Below are 23,485 nucleotides of genomic sequence, written 5' to 3'. Positions count from 1 at the left end.
ACGCAACACAAACGTTTACATTTGCAAACAATTTCACCGTTTTATTGAATGAACTTTATTTTACATTCATTTATCAACGAGCTTTAGGGGTCAAATACAGATAAAACCCAAATATCAGAAACGGGACAATTTAACTGAAGCTTAATATGAATTTTCTACAGGTAGAAAATATTTCCCTTGTCATTATGGTACCTTGAGTCTGCACTGGGATTTTATAGTGCGAAACTTCTGAAGAGGAACTAAAACTTTTAGTGTGATACACAAGACATCCGTTAGGATCTGTCCATCTAATCCACATCTGGACAAGTGATCGATCAGAAGTCCTTGTCCCAGTCGGTGTCCACTACTGTCGGAACCTCAGTGTGGCTCTCGCTACAGTCCAGTACACCGAGAACCTGCGAACAAACACAACCAGCAGGTAGAACTTGGCGGGAGCAGGTTCTGCCCAACACACACAGAAGTAGAAACCCCGTCTGAAAGCCTTCATGTTGTGAATGTTGTGATGGTGTTGTGACGTGACCGGGCCCTGTGGCTCGTACATTTGGAAGTACCGGTGAAGCGAGCGAGCCCTCGCGGAGACACTCCCAGTCAAACCCGTCGAACCACCTGCACGTTACAAAGCAGAAAGAATCGTGAGCAGGCTTCTCCACTTCCGTCTGATCCGCTCTGTTTCTCTGCCTTGCAGACGCCTCCGATGACCGGGACGGTTCTCGTCTCGATGGGCGCTTACTCGTGTCCGTGAACGTCCTTGTCGCCGGTCCCGTGGCCCGGCCGCTCTCTGGGGTTCTCCCTGAAAGTGAAGTGATAAACGACAGCTGTGTCAGACACACACAAGCCTTCCCAAAGCAGGGCACATCTGTTCTCAGAGAAGAGACGTGTGTGTGTGTACCCTGGAGAGACAAATTGAATGAAAGATGAATCAATTCGTTTTTTTTCTCAAAAAATTAAATAGCTTTTTGGCCAAAAAGTAAATAGATTTAGGGGGTAGGTATCAGATTACAATAAATATGCATACACACATACACAAGGAGCATGCTGTCATTTTTACAAAAGTGATTTATGAAAGTGATTGTTCTCCGTTTTCACTTTTTTCCCCCCTGTGCTTCTCAAGTGAGATTAAATAATCAGATTAGTTGTACATCGTGAATCTGTGCTCCATCCTGTGGGACCCCCACATACACACAGCCATGTTTAAAATGGATACAGAATCTGACACATCCAGGCCACTTGGTGTCAGTGTAACGGCAGTTTCCTGATGTGACGAAGAATTACTGACTTAATGACGTGACTGATATTCTGTCTGCACCAGCAGAAGCCCCGCCCCTTGCCACGCCCATCCCCTACCTGCAGAGTCTCTTGATAAGGTCACGCGCGGCCCCTTTGACAGCCATCGGGAACTCTACGGCGTCGATTCCCTTCAGGACTGCCGCACAGGTCTTTAGGTGGTCAGCGCCTGAGAAAGGGGGGCTGGGGACCCGGGGGACATTGACAGACGCAAATGTCCCCTGAACAACACACACTTGGGATGCACATTTATGACATGAACAATATATAACATGGGTGCAGGAAAAGTGTGTTTACAAAATCTAACAAATGTTTTATTATGCATGCACAGTTTGTCTTTTTTTTTTAACGTGTCACAGTGACCCTGACCTCACTCTGTTTGCATTCTGACCTGTTGGACTGATGAAAGGTTTGCAATTCATGGTCAGTGTCCTTTGTTAAACACGTTGTGCCATTCGCTTCGGTACAGAAGATAAATAACAAATGCTGTGATGTACGAGGGTCGTCTCCTCCCGCCCTTCTCCCCACTTACTGCAGGCCCTCGGTAGACGTGTTCACACTCACGCGATTCACACTCCGCGTTTTGTGAAAAGCATCTGCCCTTCAGTTGATTTTTTTTCTGGACGTCACGTCAGGATCGTTTCATATGTAAAAACGAAACCGAAGATAAACTTGTTTTGGGTGTGTAGAGAGCCGAGTGAGACGCTGGCCAACGTGAATATTAATGAAGAGCCCTGTAGTTCTACATATGTGTAAAAGGGTGTGTGTTTAAGTGGATAGAAAACCATCGTTTTCCTTGATTATGAGAACACACCGACAGTCAGTTCTCAATAACTTTAGCATTAGACGGTTTATCTGGAATTAACAGAAAACTCGCGTTCTAGGAGAATTAATCTTAAATATATTAACTCTGGAATCAAATTCATGACAGTGCATGAGAACGATTCTGATTGTCTCTTTTTGGTGCTAAAATGCCACCAGACCCTGTATCCTGTTTTTAAATATGCGTGCTAGCTCTGGAATCATTTTTAAAGTTGGTAATATCACCCACAACATGCAGTCCAGACCCTGGGTTACTGCCACATGTAAAACTGCTCTGCCCTTGCAAAAAACACCCTTGTGCCTCTTGATCCAGAGGTCCTATTTTAACGCACCTCGCTCCGTTTTCATGGAAAGCTATAACAATTCTAGCTCGGTATTATTTAGGGAATAAACAGGACTGCCTGCTCATATTGCCGTATGAAAGGCGTTCAACAGAGCAGATTACTCACCTCTGCCCCTGAAGCTTGGCTTGACAGCTCAATCTGTCCGTTACAGCCTTGCCGAGGGTTTGGGGTGAAAGTCAGTGTATGAAAGTCAGAACTACGTGTTTGTGTGTGTGTGTGTGTGTGTGGCCTGATACGAGTAATACGAGTTGCTCAAAATAAATATCCGCACAACTGGACTGATAAACATTTAAACAGATTCAGAGTAACTGACTGAATTCGTGGGTCTCTATACATGTCACCTGGCATGGAGAAGAAAACCGCAGGCTTTTTATTACCTGTATATTACAGATTACAGATGAGCTTATTCCACTTATTCAAAGCCTGCTTGGGTCTATTATTCATCTATGGCTGATTTAACTCAGACATGAACTGTATTGCAGCTCTTTTGAAATGGCTCTATAATGTGCTTTTAAAGAAACACACTTCTAGCTAGAAGTCTAATAGAGATTTACTGATTTGCTAATCTCACCTGCCATTCAGCAGCTCGTATATGAACACCCCTAAAGCCCAGAGGTCAGCGGGCACGCTGTGGCCTTTCAGCATGATGACCTCTGGGGCCTGGTGACCAATCGTGCCACAGAATGACCAGGCCCTGTGGAGAGTGTCCAGCTTCTTAGCACAGCCAAAGCCCGACTGTGTGAGAGAGAGGGAGAGGGAGGTTGGGGGTCATTAATGTCTGTAAAATCGCTTCCTTAAAGAAATGGCAGATTTGGTCGGGAACATTTTATCATTTGCAACAGTTCTGAAGAGCTCAGCTCCACACCAGCTTGACGCGTCCCTTGTGGTCCAGGAGAACGTTCTCTGGCTTGAGGTCTCTGTGAACGACACCTCGGCCATGGAGGAACGCCAGAGCCTCCAGCACGCCGGCTGTGTAGAAGCGAGCCGTGTGCTCGTCAAACGTTTCCCTGAAACGACGACAGACCGTCACTCACACAGGAGGGGCCGATCATACGTGAACTTCCCCCTTCAAAGCCCCTCCCTCATCTGGATCCCATCGATCCAAAACGTGTGGCAGATGTAGATGTGTGAGAGTTTAGGAGTTTTGATCACAGCTACCTGTCTCTCAGCAAGGTCCACAGATCTCCACCTAAACACGCCTCCATCAACATGTACAGGCACTTTGCATCTCTAAAGGTGTGATATAACCTGAGAGGAGAGATGTGTTTTCAAACGAATGCACATATCCACAATCCAAACAGAATGGTATATAAAAACATACACAGAGGGCGGTATTTAAATCCTGGGTGATATAAGGCTAACGCGGGGCTGTTCTACTCAGGGTCTTGTATCTACAGAGATCTTGGACACACTACACACTGCTGCATTTGGTTATTAGTGACAGGTCAAGGAGCCACAGAATGTAGGAGGTATAACCTTCTCTGACCCCTTACAACGCTCTCCGAAGGCTCTCTCAGTAATGATGGAGCTTCAGGTTTAGAAGCTGTGGGCGGGAAATGTTTGGACATGGTGGGTAACGATTCCACACCTCACTATGAACGGGCAGTTGGCATCAATCATTATTTGCTTTTCATCAAGGATTTGTCGTCTTGGACCGGGGGTCTCCAACGCGCTCTTCTGGACAACCCTCAGCGCAAACATGCGGCTGGCGTCCTCTTTCAGATACACCTGAGAGGGAACACACCAAAGGTCAAAGGTGAATAAATGGCAGTCAGGAATTCACAGAAGAGAGAGGGTTTTCTCTGAGAAACACACTTTATCCCACAGCACTTCAGTTCTCTCCCATTTAATTACCACATTTGGGATCGTACGCAGCATACACGTCAACCTGAAGGAACACGCGTCAACCTCACCAGCTTCGTGCAGCCGAAATGTCCCTTGTTCAGGTCGCACACAACCTGCACGTCACGGAAGGCCACGTCGCCCAGCCCGGCCACGTCGCCCAGCCCGGCCACGTCGCCCAGCCCGGCCACGTCGCCCAGCCCGGCCACGTCGCCCAGCCCGGCCACGTCGCCCAGCCCGGCCACGTCGCCCAGCCCGGCCACGTCGCCCAGCCCGGCCACGTCGCCCAGCCCGGCCACGTCCGGCTCTTCCCTGGTGGTGGCGACAGACACGTTGCAGATTGATGTTCAGGATAACGTTCGGGAAATGGCTGTTCTAATGGTGGTGGTGTTACGGACACCCAGAACAGCAGCCTTGCGCTGTGTGCATACTTGTCCATGGGCAGAGTGGTGTCTCTCTCCCTAGTGTCGTCCTCTTCTCCTATACATCTCTCGACAGATCTGAAAATACCCAATTAGTAATGTATACAGCATACGAGTAAGAATGACCCTTTCTGCACTTTCCCATTAAAGATTAAAGGACAACACTACAGAACAGTGCTATGTCAGAGCAATGCTATAAAAATGGTTCAGCCCCATCGTTTGGGTGAAAGCACTTACTCTCTTTCTACGAGCAGACATATGACATCGTTGACAGCAACAGTATTCCGTGACCTCACGGCCTCTCTGGAGACAGAAAACGGGTCACACACTCAACCTGCATTTGTATTCTGAGCGCCCGTGAAAACCGGCAAAGCTTCAGAAATGATTCTCGGAGGCAGGTTGCAGCTCAACCGTCTGGATGTGTTCCTCACGCTCCTCCTGATCGGTGAATGTTGATTTAAGCAAAGAATGTTTGTATTTGAACATTTCCAGTCCATTTTGTGTTTGCCAATCAAAGCTGTGTTGTGGTGTGAGGTGGTGTATTGTGAGGGGGTGTGGTGCGAGGTAGTTTGAGGTGGTGTGGTTTAGTGTGAAGTGATGCGATGTGAGGGGGTGCGAGATGGTGTGAGGTGGTGTGGTGTGAGGTGGTGTTGTTTAGTGCGAGGGGGTGTGGTGCGAGGTGGTGTGGTGCGAGGTGGTGTGGTGCGAGGTGGTGTGAGGGGGTGTGAGGTGAGGTGGTGTGGTTAAAGTGTGAGGGGGTGTAGTGAGGTGTGTGGAGATAGTGTGAGGTGGTGTAGTGTGAGATGGTGTGAGGTTCATCAGGCTATAGTAAGACACTGTGGTGTAGAGATGTTGGTGTTCCTTCACTAGCAGACACTTTATTTTTAAGGAGCAGACAGACTGTCTCCTTCTGTGCAGTTGATTGCCAGTGATTCGGAGGATATCACATGGAGAGTTCTACCACCACACACACACACACACACACACAGCTATAGAGTTCAATGTCCTGCAGAGACGACATCAAAGTTCTGCAGAAGAGTATTCAAAAAACTCCCCGTCTCCTCACCAGAGCCTATAGGGGGCGTGTCCACATGGCCTAGTGCCACAAATGAGACGTGTTTGTTCAATTACGGTGTGTTGGAGGCGTTTCATCCAGCATTCCAACGTAGTAGTTGAGGTTATTGCTCTGTGGGTTTTCTTCAATTCTCAGAATCTTCCACAGTTAAAATCACTGCTACACATGTCAAAACCTCCCTGCCATTACACATTTCGCATGCTGTCCTGATCTTTTGGGGGGGGGGGGGGGTCACTGTACTGGGTGAGAAGGAAATTTGTTCACTCTAACAAAGCAAAGGGGAGCAGTGTAATGGCTGGTGCTGCCCCCTGCTGGTCTCACCCTTGTTGTGATCTGTCTCCGAAGCAGACTCTTCTGCACCCTTGTGATCTGCCTCCACAGCAGTCGCATCTGCACCCGTTTTTGAGGCAGTCTCCTCTGCACAGGACTGACAGGCACGTTTCGTCCTCACTGGTGGAGATTTTCTCCAGTACCTTGACCTGATGGAGGGCCAGCCACACAGAGTTAGGGTCACACGGCAAACCTCTCATCTGGCCTCATCATTTACCATTCAAATTCAACAAACAAACATCGCTGGTCCACGAGGATAAAAGTTCTCCTCTGGCGTTACGTCCCGACAGTCAGGCAGCTGACGTTATGCAAGTTCTCTGGCAGATCTCAGTTCAATTATCCCCACACCACTAATCAAACAAATAAATCATGTAAACGTATGCATCATGTATCTGCAGAGAAGAATCAGCTGCTTTACTTCCTCCAGACTGGTGAATCCCTGTGAAACTCCTTTAATTACAGATGCTTCCAGAAAGGTGTGATGGACACACACTGCACATATGACGCGTGTACTGAGGATGGGGCATGAGTGTGTGTGTTCTCACCTGACCCTGGCTCACGAGGAGCAGGGAGTCGCCTGGTTTATTGTCGAGAATGATGTCTCCGTCGCTGTAATGCAACTGACAGAGAAGTGTGTGTCATGAGCGGCATGACAACTCCCCAAAAAAAAAAAAAAAAAAAGCTTTGTTGCATCAGGGTTTCAAACACTTGACCTCAGTTTTGCATGGTGAGACATGGTGAGAAATTAAAAATTCTCAGACGTCATCATCCACCCGCTAATAATTCATGTGATTAAGAACACACATTCATTACACAATGGGAGCTAGGGTTAGGGTGCTAGGGTTAGGGTGCTAGGGTGCTAACTGATCTCAGGTCTGGACCAGTCCTGAATAACAGAGTCTGGACCAGTCCTGAATAACAGAGTCTGGAAGCTCCAGCATCAGCAAACACTTCTCTGACAAATGTTGCCAGGCCAACCAGAACCAGGAGAAGTTTTTGTATTCTACTGAACCTCCTTCTGCTTTTGATCATACTGAAGGGTCACCGTGGTCAGCACAAATATGAGCTCGTGCTTCCCCTGGTGTGGTGAAACGTCTGCTAACTAACACCACTTCTCCAGACAACCCAGCACGTAGGATCTCACCTGTCAACGTGAGCTGGAATTTAAATTAGAGCGATATTTTCACAATTTTTGATATTTAAGGGTGAACATGAGTAGTTGTAATGAACATATTCCTCCACTGGTGTGTGTACACATTGACGTACACCCTGAGACGATGCTCTAGACGAGAACCCTACCTCCTTCACAATATCGAAGACTTTAGCGAGGACGTCATCGGGCAGGACACTGAGCTGTGGCACACTGGGAAACAGAAGAGGAGAACCAAACGTGTGATTGACCCAGCGCGGTCCAGTCTTCACCACAACGAGAGAGACTGACAGGGGGCGTAACCACGTCTCACGTCTCCATCGAGCAGAGCACAGTTCCTGCTAGGAACATCCCGTGCACACTCCAGGGACGCACTTGGGTTTACTGGTGAATATGCTTTTGAAAGACATGCTGTCTTTCCAAGACTGATTCTGACCCGCGGAGAAGGTCCAGGTGGCGGTTGAGTGCGAGGAGGCCGTGCTTCTGCATGTTCCACTGAAACATCTGATGGTCGATCACCCACAGCTTACTATTCACCAGGGCTGGGGAGAGAGAGCGAGAGAGAGAGAAACAGAAACGATGATAAATGGTACTGGTGTGTTTACATTTACACTTTCTTTTGCTGGGCCCACAAATGATTTAGTTCAGTTCAGCTTAATAAAACCTGTGCACCAAAAATGAAATTCAGTTTTAGACTGAAAACTATCCACACAGTAACCTGGACAGATGCAACATCACGTATGCTTCACCATGGGAACAGACGTAGGAAGATGGAGAGAGAGAGGGAAGATGGAGAGAGAGAGGGAAGATGGAGAGAGAGAGGGAAGATGGAGAGAGAGAGGGAAGATGGAGAGAGAGAGGGAGTGAGAAAGAGAGGGAGTGAAGGAGAGGAAGAGGAGAGAGTGAGGGAAAGAGAGAGAAAGGGAGAAAGTGAGGGAGAGGAAGGGAGAGAGAGAGGGAGAGAGAAGGTGCACTCAGCTGTATCCAAGGAGCGCACAGATCTGCTCCTCCTCTTCCTCTACACTCTCCTCCACTCCTCCTCCTCTCCTCTACACTCGCCGTCATTCGCAGGCTTTTCAAACAGCTGTGCGGAGACTAAACAAAGAGATCTCCCACGGCAACCGCTCACACACCACAGCTCCTCCAGCTCTCCATGACGATGAACACACTTTCAAATTAAATGGTGAAAGCTTAAACCTGAGGCCAAGAGACTGCCATTTGTCAAACCGCTCCCACACATCTTCCTCTGTGAGGGGCTCTACAGGCTCTACAGGCCGCCTGGTTGCTTCATTATCTTCAGGGGAATTTCACAAATTTCTCTCGGGTGAACTTACCTCGAAACCTCTTCGAATCCTGTTCATTACCCTTTACAACCGAGGATAAATATTTTTGTATTATTGTCTTTTCTACAAACCAATGGGACGCCCTTTCCTTTGTGTAAGAAGGACTCTCCTCTGGTCCTGCGTTATTAATGAAGCTGTTCTCGGTAGATTTTCTTCATGGATCATCTCCCTGTTCCAGCGGAGGTTTATCGCCTGCCGTTGAACGGCCTCTTACTGGGCTCCTACACCTGGAATAAACTTCAGGAGACCTTGAAACTAGATGCTGGAACACTGAATATGTAATTACGAACTTGGTGTCTGTAATTGACTATGTTAAATCGTTATTTTTTGCTTATTCATTTGTTCTAGTTTAATTTTAGTTTTATGGGCTCTGAGGGAAGTGAGGTCACGATGAGCTTCTCTTCCGACAGATTTTGGGAAGAGATCTGGTGCGGTCCATTTAGAAGCACAATAAAGCGGATCAGGACCCGAGAATAAAGACGTTAAAGTGCTATTTAAAAAGTAACCCAAAAACGCGGCCGTCCTTCTCGCCACTGGAGGTCATGGAGGCACCAGGGTGAGTGATGCTCCAGCCCACGCTGCTCAAGTGTCTCAGATACTTCCAGGCGTGAAAGCACAGCAGAGGTCCACATGGCGTGTGAAGATCTTCATGAATCCTGAACTCTCCACCAGCCATGAAAAGGGTAGAAGAACCACGGACCATAATGTAATCCCGCATCTACAAACGTACGTAATGGGCTGGGACATTGACTGGACCGAGTAAATGAAGGTTGTCTGCCCTGTTTGAGTGAGAGGAAGCTCTCTGCCGTACTCCCGATAACTCGATGCCCTCCGCCTTTTGTTGGGGTAAAATGAAAGGTTGCATGCCACGTCTGGGACGCCGTGTTTGTCTCGGGAAAGCTGGAATGAAAATGAAGTTCTGCCGGCCACGAGGAAGTAGCTGGCCTGCTTCTGCCACGGTCCCATTTCTGTCAAGGAGGAAGAGGAGCAGCTGAGAATAGAGCCGCCTGATACCCCCCCCCCCCTCCCCTTCGCCTCCTTCCTGAGCGCTTCTTGAATTAATAATGATGCTGGATGAATTGAGTCTGCTACAGGCCTTGCCCAACAGGCTCTCTCCCCTCCTCCTCTCCTCTCCTCCTCTCCTCTCCTGCTGTCATTTCTACTCTCCTCTCCTCTCTCTATTCTCCTCTTGTGTCTTCTCTCCTCGTCAATCTCTCCCCTCTCCTCCCCTTGCGTCCCTCTGGATTCTCTCTCTGGATGTGTCTCGGTGGTCAGCTTACATGTACTTATCTGTAATTACACAATTTAATAAAGCCAGTAGACCTCTATTGCAGCAGAGAGACCGTCATTTTCTGTGCCGGAGGGCTGACATATTAAAATCGTACTTTTAATGCTATTCATAAAATAAATATCGTTACCCGTTTACCTTTTCAAAGCCTTTGACTGGCAGGAAACTCTCCAACCAACCCGAAAAAACAACCACCACACCTCCATCTACTTCTGCGCTGTTCTGTTCAAACCACACTAACTTTAATCTTGGTAAATTTGAAAGACTATCCGAGCAGTTACCCTTGTTCACTGAAACCTGCACATACTGACAACACATTTCTCTGTTTGGAGGTCACTAATGCCACACCCCATGTGTTGTGCCAACACATTTCTTCATTCTGAGAGCGTTTCTGAACATAAATTAACAGTGAGGGTTGAAACTGTCAGTGTCAAAAACTTGACTAAAAACTGCTACACTACATGTTTCTCATGTCACTGCTACATCAGTAGAGGAGACACTAGAGAGGAACATCACATCTTCACTGCCATTCAGTTTCACCAGCAGCCTCACATAAAAAGTGTCATATCAGCGCCATGTTGCTCTACCATACCAAAATAAACCTAAAATCGCTGAGTTGCAAAGTCTGTTGCTACAACATGCTGTGATTTACCTCACAAAGTCTGTTGCTACAACATGCTGTGATTTACCTCACAAAGTCTGTTGCTACAACATGCTGTGATTTACCTCACAGTCTGTTGCTACAACATGCTGTGATTTACCTCACAGTCTGTTGCTACAACATGCTGTGATTTACCTCACAGTCTGTTGCTATAACATGCTGTGATTTACCTCACAAAGTCTGTTGCTACAACATGCTGTGATTTACCTCACAGTCTGTTGCTACAACATGCTGTGAATTACCTCACAAGGTCTGTTGCTATAACATGCTGTGAATTACCTCACAAGGTCTGTTGCTATAACATGCTGTGAATTACCTCACAAGGTCTGTTGCTATAACATGCTGTGAATTACCTCACAAGGTCTGTTGCTATAACATGCTGTGATTTACCTCACAAAGTCTGTTGCGATAACATGCTGTGATTTACCTCACAAGGTCTGTTGCGATAACATTCTGTGATTTACCTCACAAGGTCTGTTGCTATAACATGCTGTGATTTACCTCACAAGGTCTGTTGCTATAACATGCTGTGATTTACCTCACAAAGTCTGTTGCTATAACATGCTGTGATTTACCTCACAAAGTCTATTGCGATAACATGCTGTGATTTACCTCACAAGGTCTGTTGCTATAACATGCTGTCATTCACCTCACAGTGTGACGACACATCTGTCACCAAAAATATGTGTCACTTGACAAAGCGGTTTTGTCAACTTGACATCAAAGTTGACAAAAGGAGCTTCTATGACATTTCAAACCTGTTGGAATAAGCATTTCAAAATGTTTATGTACGTTTGTGTCAGTTGTTGTGAATGACATGTGGGAGACCCTAACCCTTATGGTCAGTCTGTTCACCTATACCTCTGAAAGTCCCAGCACAAGAGAGACAGAGACAGAGAAGTGCACCAGCTCGGGACCAGCGAAGGGATTTGGAGGAAACACAATGGGAATCACCACGAGGACATACGGAGCAAAAATTCAAAGGGGGAATTGGGAGAAGAGAAGGACCACAAGAGAAAAGTGAGAGACAATCAAAGTAGATTCTCCCTGACTAACGCAATACAGGCACAGGGATGTACAGACACACAGGAAGAGAGAAATCCAACATAATAAACGGATCAAACAGAGTAAAGCGATGGCAGAGGAGTCCCTGCTCAATCTGTGCTCACGGTGTGGAGACCATTACCCGCTCCCTGGGGCTCACCGTCTCATTCCGAGCTTCTCACTCTGTCTCTCTCGAGCTCTTGTCAAGAGAAACAATGCTTGAGGAGGCCAAGGTAGTGGCCGTATGTCATCTGAGAAGGGCAGAGGGTATCAGTTCAAAGAAGAGAGGTATCAGGGAGGAGATCTGGGTTATTGGGGGGGGGGGGGGGGGCTCCATCTGCCGGGTGAAGGGTTCTAATTCATTTCTGTGTTTCCTTTTACAAGATGATGTAATAACGAGATAAGAAGCTTTTGACTGGTGCACTCCACAGACAAAAGGGGCGCCTGTAACTCGCTTAAAACATCTACATTGCAGTCTGCTATTGGGCAAAACCACACCGCTTAAAACATCTACACTGCAGTCTGTTATTGGACAAAATCAAATTGCTTAAAACATCTACACTGCAGTCTGTTATTGGACAAAACCACATCGCTTAAAACATCTACACTGCAGCCTGTTATTGGACAAAACCACACCTCTTGTTTCTGCCCCCTACTCCAGGTCACTGGCCATGCAGGATGTCACCTTTAATTTGATGATATTTACATCTCTGTAGGGTCAACCAAATGGGAAATGCATTATTGTTCCCTCAGTACAGATACAAATACCCTCGAATTGAAGCTGACAATCCAAACCTTAGTCATTGTTTCATTCAAATTTTTTGTGCAGGAGTACAGTCACAATATGTTACTGTCCAACCACAGACTGAATCACAGACTGTCCAACCACAGACAACTGAACATGTTAGGTGACCCTGAGCTTTCACAAGGTGAAACCCAGAACCGGGCGGCAGGCATCACGACAGCAGGTCTCGACTCCAACCTGGAAACAGCCTGGAAGTGTCCATCAGCGCCAGAACCATCAGAACCATGTGTGCATGCACATTTCTGCAGGCTCTCTGCTTTAAAGGGGACGGTGCAGACGAGGCGGTTACTGGCGTGTAAGTATGGTCTGATTATCTGACTACGTTGAGCACTCAGGAGGTTGCTAGCGTGCAAGTATGATCTGATTACCTGACTACGTTGAGCACTCAGGAGGTTGCTGGCGTGTAAGTATGGTCTGATTATCTGACTACGTTGAGCACTCAGGAGGTTGCTAGCGTGCAAGTATGGTCTGATTATCTGACTATGTTGAGCACTCAGGAGGTTGCTGGCGTGCAAGTATGGTCCGATAATCTGACTACGTTGAGCACTCAGAAACTTACTGGCGTGTAAGTATGGTCTGATTATCTGACTACGTTGAGCACTCAGGAGGTTACTGGCGTGTAAGTATGGTCTGATTATCTGACTACGTTGAGTACTCTGACTACGTTGAGGTTGGCGTGACGTGGATACAGCTGGAGGGGTGTGTGTGTGTGGCTCTCTGATTGGGGACGACGTGGGAGCTTGTGGAGCCTTTCAGGGAACTTTGATTAGAAATTCCATTGATCTCTTCGTGCCACATCGGATCAACGCTGACGAGAAGACCCTGCCTCTCAACGCTCCGCAAGTGTGTGTGTGTGTGTGTGTGTGTGTGTGTGTAAAAACAGATGATTGTAGAGAACAGGCTATGTGTTGCTGCATTCTTCAATATAATAGTGAATGTGTGTGCGCGCGTGTGTGTGTGCGCGCGCGCGTACCTTTGACAGTAAAAGTGCAGGTGTATTTATACAGGAGGGCCAGTTCTCCAAACAGCATTCCCACTTCAATTGTGTGTACCTTCTGGCCACTCCTGAATACCTCAAGTTTTCCCTCTGTAAATAGACACACACACACACACACACACACACACACACACACACACACACACACACACACACACACACACACACATTAAAGATGTGCCCTCAGTCTCAGGTTGCCTGGGGCGACAGGTGCCGAGTGACAGATTAGCTCAGCTGTCACAAATTACAGCTAGAGAAGCAGTCATCTCCAAAGGCGGAACCACAGCAGCCGAACCACAGCAGCCGAACCACAGCAGCCGAACCACAGCAGCCGAACCACAGCAGCCGGTCTCGTCACGGCACTCAACCAGCGGCATTCACAGCGTTGATGAGCACTTCGATGACAGCTAACATATCTGTGCTTCTAACACTCTCCAGTACGTTACTTCTCTATTCACACGTTCAGCCATCTTTGCTTGAGCCAGAGCATATCACACAGGTTTCTTCTCTGTGTAAGCCATTTCCCCATCTCTCTCTCTGTCTGTCTGTCTGTCTCTCTCTCTCTCTCCGTCTCTCTCTCTCAGGAAGTAATGCTTTCTCCGTGAGAATAAATGAGAGAAGGACTGAATCTCAGAGAAAGAGGGAGAGAGAGAACAAATGAGAAGATTGAAACTCGAGAGCGAGGGATAAAAAGTGGTAGCCAGAGAGAAAGCAACGCTAGTTTTGACAGGAAGTTGCGCGTCTATTAAAGATCACAGGTATGCGGGGGTTGATTTGAACAAGCCGCACTAGCAGAACATCCCAGTGCCTGCACACGGGCTACGAAGACCTTCTTCTGACCACTGGATCATGTGGTTCAGCTGAGGTAACTCATTATGTTCAAATGCTAACACGCTAACAGTCGAACATTGAAAGTGTGGGACCGAATTACAGCATAAACTGGAGAGGTAAGGAGGCCCCTGGGGTTCTGAAGCTTTGGGTCTCGCTCTTGTGTTGTCCAGTGTCTTACCTTCCAGGACAAAAGCCTGGGACATCTCCTTGCCCTCCTGGGTGAGCCGAGCGCCCTGGCTGACCACGGACAGGTGGGCGGAGTCAAGCAGCACCTGCAGCACCTCCGGTCCCATGTTAATCAGACACTCGCTCCCCGCTAGTGCAGCCTCGAGCACTCGCCGAGACCTTGGAGATGGAGCGGGGGAGGGAGAGAGAGGGGGAGGGGGAGAGAGAGGGGGAGGGGGAGGGGGAGAGAGACAGAGATTGAGGAAAGGGAGGAGAGGGAGTATCGGTGTTTTTTTACATCATCTCCCATAACTTCATATCAGCTCGCCTTGGGACAAGTATCAAAGCAGAGAGGGAAAATCTCAGCTCAGCGTCCGGCACCATTATGGACTTTAGCCGTCCGCATGGGCGAGAGGGAGGGAGGTCTGGAGTATCACGGCCGCCCAACACACAGTGGCCCAAGGCTGTGGCTGGACTTCACGGATAATGGCAGAGAGAGATGAAGGGAGACGATGGCCAGAAGCTGGAGGTGGTAGAACTCCACACACACACACACACACACTCCACACACACACACTCCACACACACACACACACACTCCACACACACACACACACACTCCACACACACACACACACTCACTCTGTGCTCATGCCCTGGCTGGCTGGAGGACTCTGCTGTGTGGGCTCTATGCTGGCGTGGGTACTCTGCACCGACTGTCTCTTCACCCTCAGAGGCGGAGCGCGGGGCTGCCCTGGAGCACAGAGAACAGCACAGGTAACACAGAGGTACCGACACACGGTACAGCATGTGAATTACTGTAGCCTATGCTGCACTAAAGACAACATATCAAATTTGTAGATAATATGCTGTAAATAATATTGTTCTTCAATAGCAACATTAAAGGCAATTTTTTACCTCATTTTTCTCTCTGTGTGTGTGTGTGTGTGTGTGTGTGTGTGTGTGTGTGTGAGTGTGTGTGTGTGTGTGTGTGTGTGTGTGTGTGTGTGTGTGTGTGTGTGTGTGTGTGTGACTAAACCTATTATTAAGTCACGGGCCTTTTGACATCCTTTGTAAATCATTTGGCACGAGTCAGCCTAATAAAATAAATAGGCCCTACTGGACTGTTAATTAACTACACTATAACCGCTACGGTAAAACGTGAGTTATCTACCCATGGGAGAAAACAAAGCAGAGGCGCTGAGGGTTAATCGGAGCCGGTCCAGCTCTTCCTGCAGACGGCGGATCAGATCGTCTTTGGCGTCGAGCTCCAGCTCAAGTTCGTCGATCAGCGCGTCCCTCTGGCGCAACTCCTCGATCTTCAGCTGGAGAGCGAACTGGAGGTCTCTGAGCGTGCCCATGATAGCTGCGTGGACGAGAAGAACCCGAGAACATGTGCCAAACGCAGCAAAAGCAATGTATTCACATATATAGAAAACTCTCTGTGGTGGGTGTGCGTGTGAGAGATAGGGGGTGGAGCTCAGTAATTACTTTTCATATATCCAGGTGACGAAAATTAGAGGTTCTTAGTGCAGGACATGGTGGAAAACATTGAGATTTAAAGAGATTAAAAATCGTAGTCAGCTTTTCAGCTTTGTATATTTGTATTTTTTAGAATATAATATTTTTTGTTATAGAATCATTCTATAACATTTCACCTCTATTTCTCACACAAAATCATATCGAAGATTACCTACCGTCCTTTAGAATAATAACCATGTCTGAATATCAACGGCAATAATAATATCGATCGCTGAGTTTATGAAGACACGGACATGGGGGATAAAACGAACTCTTACCTATAGTGAACCCAGGTGTTGCACGACGGTGCCCGACGTTCCCTCGTGTAACGCAGAAAACCGACACGAGAAAATCCAGAAGCGTTAGAATTTGAAAGCTTTATTAATAAATAACATTGCGTCTTGTGTGTAAAAGAAATGAGAAACGCGTGCGGTCACCAGACGGTTGGTTCGCGAGCTCCGGTGAGAAGAGTGTGAATGGAGATTTAGTATATAAGCACACACACACACACACACACACACAGAGAGAGTAACTGCAGTGTCGTTCGCTTATCACACTATAGAAAACGAGTTCTATAATTGATTTAAATAACATTCACAGCCAACATAAACTAATATATAGTAAGTATATGCTGAACAATATTCTGCATGATCTCGATTCCTATGGCTACTGTACACCGACATGCACCTTTGTAGCGTGCTGTCTATAGCGGACATTAGGTATGGTTCCTCTGAGGATCAGCCAGAGAGAGGTTGCGCTAGAGACATACAGGGTTATAGTATTACTTTTGTTACTAATTGTACGTCATAGTACACCAGCAATGTGATCATTTTCCCTTCAAACCTAACATTTAGAATACATTGATATTCCGGGTTAGTCTCTTAACTTCACAGGTTTCTCTCTTTGTTTAACATTATTTTAAGCTTTTAACTATGCAAAATAAATGTAAGTTTTGACGAAGGGAAAAGGAGTTCGACTTGAAAAGATGGCGACATCTAGTGTTAATTTTAAAAATAGCATATTCTGACCTACATTATTAAGATAAGATAGCCTTTTATTATCCCACATGCGGAAATTGTGGTGTTACAGGAGCTTAGAGAACATACAAAATAAGAGGTAGAAAAATTACTTCGCAAAGTTACTTGAGCATATATTAAGGGTAAAGAAAAATATGTAAAAAATATGAAAAAATATAAAACAGTCTTTATATGGTAATATTGCAGTTCTTTAGAATATTGCACAAAGTTCCGTCAAATTATACTGAGTTATGAAAAAGAAAAATGTATACATAATTTACAATGATTGTTTATGTTTTGTTTTGGGGCAGTGCTTGTTGTATAGCCTGACAGCAGAAGGAAGAAACGAGCTACGATGTCTTTCCTTTGAACAACGTGGACGGAGAAGTCTGTTGCTGAAAGAGCTGCCAAGTGCGGCCACGGTTTCATGCAGTGGGTGATCTCTGTTCTCCCTTAGAGATGACAGCTTGGTCATCATCTTCTCTCTGCTTCCTGTGTCCTGTGTGCAGCCCAGAACGAAACTCGCCTTTCTGATGATTTTGTCCAGTTTTATCCTATCTGTTGCAGTAATACTACTGCCCCAGCAGACAACGCATAGAAAATTGTAGATGCTACCACAGACTCATAAAAATAGTTCAGAAGAGACCCCTGTATTCCAAAGGAACTAAGCCTTCTTAACAGATAGAGTCTACTCTGGCCTTTCTTGTACAGGGCCTGTGTATTGTCCGACCAGTCCAGTTTGTTATTGAGGTGGACACCCAGGTATCTGTAGGAATTAACAGTCTCTATGTTCCGCCCCTGGATGCTCAGCTGTTTGGTGGGTGTGCCTTAGACCTTCGAAAGTGCACCAGCAGCTCTTTTGTTTTGCTGGTGTTGATTACAAGGTGGTTTTGTCCACACCAGTCACCAGTTTTGTCCACACCAGTATTAAATCATAGTTTAGTAATTTTTCCTTGTTACTCTAATTGAGGTTGATTAGGAAGCTGGTGATTTGTACATTCACTTCTTTTTAAATTGTGTGTGTGTGTGTGTGTGTCTGTCTGTGCCTGTGCGTGCGTGTTTGCGAAATCAAGATATAATTTAGAAATAAGAAGAAATAATGTGATTAATCGCAAAATAGCTATTTAACCTCTCCACTGAATATCAAATTTTCAGATTTAATTGTCGGGTCATGTATCCTGAGTCTTTTATAAACTAATTCCATGCGAGCAAAACCGCCAGACGCGATGTTCGCGCAGCAACAAGCCGCCGGCGTTTCCTATTGGCTATAAAATACAGTAGGGCGGAGTATATGAGTGTGTGTACGGTACTTTCGCTTTATTTCCGTCCCCGTGTTTGAGGACAGCAGGACGGTTCTGGGAAACCTCCGACGTCTATCACAAAAGCGGTTTTACTGTGTTTATTTCTCGGTACCGGTCGTACAGCACTGCGGGAGGATAATGCGCACGTTACTGGGTTTGGTCGTGCTCGCCGTCCTGAGCGCAGTTTCCCTGGCCAAACAGTGTAAGTACGCCAGGCCTGTGGCGCAGTGTCTGCCCGGTCCTCCCTTTAATTTGGTGTGATTATCTTATATTATACATGTTCTTCTCTAATAATTTACAGTTTCTTCTGATTGGTTAGATTATCGTCTTGTTTTCGACATTTTTTATATATATATTTTTTTCTCGTTACTTATCTCGTTCTTATCGCAGATAAATTGGTAATGAAAGCCACATGAAAACGTTGTATAACTAACGTAGAGCCACGAAATGTAATCGTTTTGTAAATGCGTATTACTATTTATTACTTAGTTTTTGGTTTGTTTATTATTTTTACAGGCGACGTTGCTGGTAATCCCCTACCGTTTTTACTTTCACTTTAAGCGTTGCGGACAGGGTCGTCTAGCTCTACCATGTTTGAAGTCTATGCACAAAGAACAGACCTACGTTTTAGACAGATTTCTTACTTTATATGGGACAAATGTAATTTTGTTTTCAGATCCACAGTATTTGGAAAATACAAATAATATAATCGTATAAATAACTAAAACTATATAGAAAAAGCATGGTTTTGCTTTAATGTAAAGACTAAAGAAATAATGTAGTTTAGTAGGTTGTTTAATTTTTATTTAATAAGATAAACATTATTTAACCTAACTTTTTACTTAAGGTTATGAGACGTCTCTAGATTCCAGTTTTATATCTCCTCACCTCCATACTGGACTTATCAGAGATAAACGATAATAAACATGTAGTCGGGCAACGGGTCAGAGCAGAGCTAGTGCTGGCGTTACAGAAATGTCAATAAACTATCATTTGTAAATAAACTGATATTGTAATTAAACTAGTGCTGTCAATATTAACGTGCTAATTGTAATGATTAATTTGAAATATTTAACGCGTTCAAAAATATATATCGCAATTAACGCAGCTGGGCGTTTACTTCCCGTGGAAGGTTGTTCACTTTCAGGCCATCATTCAATAGAAGAGAGCTGCTTTATCCCCTGATAATGTGAAGAATCTGGTCTGACTCAGTAACTAGCTGAATATAAAGGAGAACTAAGCTGAGTTGTTACTGTATAGAGAAAAACATATAAGAATTTCTTGTTCTTAATATTTTGCACAGTTGATATTGATTTTGTCTGAAATTCAACTAGCACAGTTCACAAGAGATAATCTAAAAGTTGAAAAAAGATTAAATTAAACAAACATATCTGAATATGAATATAATTACATTGTGTTGATCTTATATTGATTGTATTTTACATTGAAATATCTATTACTAAAAGCATCAGTCTTATGAAGGAAAAATGTGATTAATCGTGTTTAAGCACAGCAAATTGTGCAATTAGTTAATGTTTTTAATAGATCGACAGCTAGATTAAACTGATGCATGAAAACAAACATAAAAAACATCTTGTTTAACCATTTAGATCATTAACAAACAAAGCTTCTCAGTGATCTGAACCAATCTCATGATCTTACTTTTGTTGACCTCTTGATGTTTTCAGCTAACTGCTTAGAGCTGTGCAAACTGGACTGAGACAAACTCTTATATTTGGCAAAAATAACAAAAATCACTTCCATCCTTCTGTCAGACAGGCAGGACTCTATATAACCAGTGTAGGCATCTCACATGTTCTCCAAAGAACTTAACACAAGCAGTAACCCATCAAAGAAGAGTTCTAAACATTTATTTTAACATGTGACAAAAATAATGAAGGAATGCTGCCAAAACCATATTTTTTGGTTTTCTCCAACAAAGTAAGTTGTTTGCAAAAAACCTGTGTTCCGTTTTGCTCTTCATTTAACATGTATTTAAATGTGTCCATCACTAGCCTCCCCCAAAGTCCAGGTCTACAGCCGAAACCCTGGAGAGTTTGGCAAAGACAACGTACTGATCTGCCATGTGAGCGGCTTCCATCCGCCAGATATCAACATTGACCTCTTGAAGAACGGGCAGGTCATTAAAGAGTACAAGCAGACAGACCTGGCGTTCGAGCAGGGCTGGCAGTTCCACCTGACCAAGAGTGCAAAATTCAAGCCCAGTCAGGGGGACACGTACACCTGCAAAGTGCGTCACATGACGGAGGAGAAGGTCTACACCTGGGGTGAGAGTCTGAGTGATGGTGTCTGGGCTACCTGCACGTTACCTGTTCTTACCTGGGAAATTATGATGTCATAAATCTGAAGGTGATTTTGTTTTTTGCTTTCTTTCTAGAACCCGACATGTAAACTACTATGCACAGGGTAAGTACTGGTGTAATATATACAAAGGCAAATTTGCATTACTTTATACTCTTGATAGAATTAACATAATCTTTCATAGTTCACAGGTCGACTTATATATAAGAAAAAAAGTTTATTTACAACTTTTAAGTAACAATGTTTTTCAAAGATGTTTCTAAAATGTTTTAAATGTCTTTTATTTATTATTTTTTCTATTCAACAGGATCAGTTGATATGGTTGGACACCATAAAGTTTATTGGAAGATTGAATCTTATCTGCTTGGATCTTTGAAGATCAGCTCTTTTGTCAATGCATTCACATTGCTCTGTAACTTTGTAAAATCGAACACACTTTTTTATAAGCATCTTTATGAGAGACACGTGTTTTTCGATATTTGATCAATTCTGAAACTGGGGTGTTGACATGACTAACACAAGTAGCCTCCTCCAGCCAGACCCGTACCCAGAGGGTACGGGAACGGTTAGGCATAACAAATTCAAATTAATCTACAACAAAACAAGAAACCAACAACCAGACAGGATAACTCGGATAACAAAAGACAGATAATATAATAAATACAAGAACTAGAAACACAGGAAGCACTTACAGACCAGGACTACTATTAACCAGGGGATCACTAACACATTGACTTACAAAGGGGGACCGAAACACTGGGAGTATAAGTACCAAACAAATCAAATCTAAATCAGAAACAGCTGAGAGCAAAGCAAGGGGGTAATCACAGATCTAACAAGAAGGTGAGGAACAACAGAAGACATGGACAGGACTGACAGAAGGAGTGGCTCCATTCATGACATTATTACTCTGATAATTGCAATTAACTTAACTGTCGTGTCTGTAGCTAGTAGATGTTGTTGCACAAAAGCCATTACTTTGTTTTTCTGGTCTACCACTGTTTATAGAGATTTAGAACATTATTGATTGCTTACTTTTTATTTTTTTATATTGAGAAATGAATCAATATTTCAAATCAAGGTTTAAAAATTGGTCATTGGGACAACATGTAAAAAAAATCAACCGGTGTTAAAAAGAGCTCCATATGTCATCATTCATTATCATCACCATCATCATTCATCACTTATCATTGGTTTTCATTTAATAAAAACAATGTTTCCCCAACTAATGGTTCTTTATGCAATTATTTTAAATGTCTTCTGCTTAATCAGGAGACATTTAATTCAGCTTAAATAAAGTTCACTTGACCCAAAAGGCTTTATGATCTGATGGATACAGACGATTAGGATGGAAGTAGGCGGTAAAGCAACGTTAATGGTGGGCATGAGAAGAATGAGCAAAGGTTATAAAGCAGTTATTATTAATGGTTATTTCAAGCATCTAATGCAAACCCAAACCTGAAGGCACTTTTGGTTTAGCTAATTTTAAGTTATTGGGCAGCAAATCTCAACATGTCATGGCAAAGAAAGCCCAAATACTTGTGAGACATGTGAGAACTGCATTTCCTCCTGCTATAATTTAAATATTGTATTTATACTGCAGAAAGAAACCTGTATAAACTCCATTAGAGATCTGTACACATACAGGATAGATGTCTCATTTAATGAATGCCAGGAAAGGAGTAAACTTGGTGTCACATTTTTTTCAGCTATTTTCAAATGAAATTCAAGACCTTGTAAGGTCACACCTGCTCAGCTTTGACATCATGTGTGCACTGCATACTCTTAATAGGCACGTAGCCTACTACTGGGTCACAGATTTCAACACAGGCTATCAAATGCAAATGGGAAGATGAATTCGGAATGGAAATAGAAAAGTATATGTGGGAATTAATTGTGTGACTGACGGATGTGCCCAATACATATCTGAAACAACATCTGGACACATCTCTCGTAAGCAGTAGGACACACATATCTCTCATGAGTAGTAAGACAGACGTATATCTTGTAAGCAGTAGGACACACATATGTCTCCCGTGAGCAGTAAGGCACGCATGTATCTCTCATGGCAAATATAGGCAAATATATTTGGCAAATATAAGGCAAATATATCTCTCGTGAGCAGTAGGACTTTTCCTAGGCCGGTTGGCCTATAGCTCAAAGGATAATAAAAAAGGTCAAATAATCTTACTGGTAGGTTTAGCAGATTCACTGTTTTTTATATAAAAGACATATTTGAACGCACACCAGTGTCGAAAATTCCTACCTAGGCTTACTGCGCATGCGCAAGTCACTATTACGTCATGATTTTGGTGGCTTAATGATGTTTTATAATGAAATTTAGGCTGTCGAAATTTCCTACCTATAGTGTTAGTGAACTTAACGCTGGTTTATAATGACACACAGGCTAAAAACATGTTCATACAAAGATGTAAACAATCTTTGCATTAATATTAATTACAATACATGTAATACGCAAATACGCAAAATAAAACTTTTATTTTAAAGATTATAATAACTTTTAAACGCTGATTTGCGCAACATTATGACGTTTCCATAAGGTAAACAAACTCTACAGATATACGTCTACAAATACGCGATGCCCTCCGACACGATAGGAAATATCGATAAGGTAGGAAAATTCGACAGAACACCTTATATTCGCGCAAAGCAGAGTTGATGAGTCCAGGGGGGTGTTCCAAGAAGCGGGTTAAGCGAGAAAACCCGGGTAAGTTAACTCAGAGTTCGCGGAAACTCGAGATTTTCCGTTCCAGAAACCGAGCTTAGAGAGAACCGGAGTCAGTTACTATAGCAACTTATGCTCTGAAGCTAACCTGCTCGCTGGCAGGTTAACTTGGACCTGAACCAGAGTTACAAACACGTCATCATGACGTGTCCTTTCCTCGAAGATCATGTGGATAT

General features: G+C 44.4%; 2 protein-coding genes across 4 annotated transcripts; one reads left to right on the top strand and one right to left on the bottom strand.

Annotated features, from left to right (window-relative positions):
* Positions 1-14: 14 nt before the first annotated feature.
* prkg1l (protein kinase cGMP-dependent 1, like) lies at positions 15-16,384 on the bottom strand. 3 transcript variants are annotated; one of them, XM_076990292.1, is made up of 21 exons: positions 15,895-15,916; positions 15,578-15,769; positions 15,046-15,157; positions 14,417-14,583; positions 13,384-13,497; positions 7,706-7,811; positions 7,419-7,482; positions 6,665-6,739; positions 6,111-6,268; positions 4,952-5,017; positions 4,724-4,792; positions 4,595-4,604; positions 4,364-4,504; positions 4,039-4,178; positions 3,609-3,698; positions 3,316-3,457; positions 3,022-3,185; positions 1,345-1,467; positions 731-790; positions 540-606; positions 15-395 (listed from the first exon to the last, which is right to left on the bottom strand). In XM_076990292.1, exons 1-21 carry the CDS (start codon positions 15,899-15,901, stop codon positions 315-317), a joined length of 2,148 nt encoding a protein of 715 aa, XP_076846407.1. In that variant the 5' UTR covers positions 15,902-15,916; the 3' UTR covers positions 15-314. The 3 variants fall into 3 exon arrangements, with proteins under 3 accessions (XP_076846407.1, XP_076846406.1, XP_076846405.1); XM_076990291.1 differs by lacking the exon at positions 15,895-15,916 and adding an exon at positions 16,203-16,384 and having other exon boundaries at positions 4,364-4,604; XM_076990290.1 differs by having other exon boundaries at positions 4,364-4,604.
* Positions 16,385-18,251: 1,867 nt separating this feature from the next.
* On the top strand, positions 18,252-21,788 carry b2ml (beta-2-microglobulin, like). Its single transcript, XM_076990244.1, has 4 exons — positions 18,252-18,443; positions 20,257-20,529; positions 20,640-20,668; positions 20,871-21,788. Exons 1-3 carry the CDS (start codon positions 18,380-18,382, stop codon positions 20,651-20,653), a joined length of 351 nt encoding a protein of 116 aa, XP_076846359.1. The 5' UTR covers positions 18,252-18,379; the 3' UTR covers positions 20,654-20,668; positions 20,871-21,788.
* Positions 21,789-23,485: the final 1,697 nt, after the last annotated feature.

The sequence above is a fragment of the Brachyhypopomus gauderio genome, unplaced genomic scaffold, assembly GCF_052324685.1.
Source record: "Brachyhypopomus gauderio isolate BG-103 unplaced genomic scaffold, BGAUD_0.2 sc74, whole genome shotgun sequence".
Classification (NCBI taxonomy): domain Eukaryota; kingdom Metazoa; phylum Chordata; class Actinopteri; order Gymnotiformes; family Hypopomidae; genus Brachyhypopomus; species Brachyhypopomus gauderio.
This window is presented reverse-complemented; position numbering and strand designations above follow the sequence as displayed.

Coding starts and splice junctions, on each gene's coding strand:
- prkg1l (XM_076990290.1), bottom strand. Junction 7,812..13,383: donor CTGCACTTTTACTGTCAAAG/GTACGCGCGCGC, acceptor CTCTCTCCCCAG/CCCTGGTGAATAGTAAGCTG. Junction 791..1,344: donor CTTATCAAGAGACTCTGCAG/GTAGGGGATGGG, acceptor CTTCACTTTCAG/GGAGAACCCCAGAGAGCGGC.
- b2ml (XM_076990244.1), top strand. CDS start 18,380: ATGCGCACGTTACTGGGTTTGGTCGTGCTCGCCGTCCTGAGCGCAGTT. Junction 18,444..20,256: donor AGTTTCCCTGGCCAAACAGT/GTAAGTACGCCA, acceptor GTCCATCACTAG/CCTCCCCCAAAGTCCAGGTC.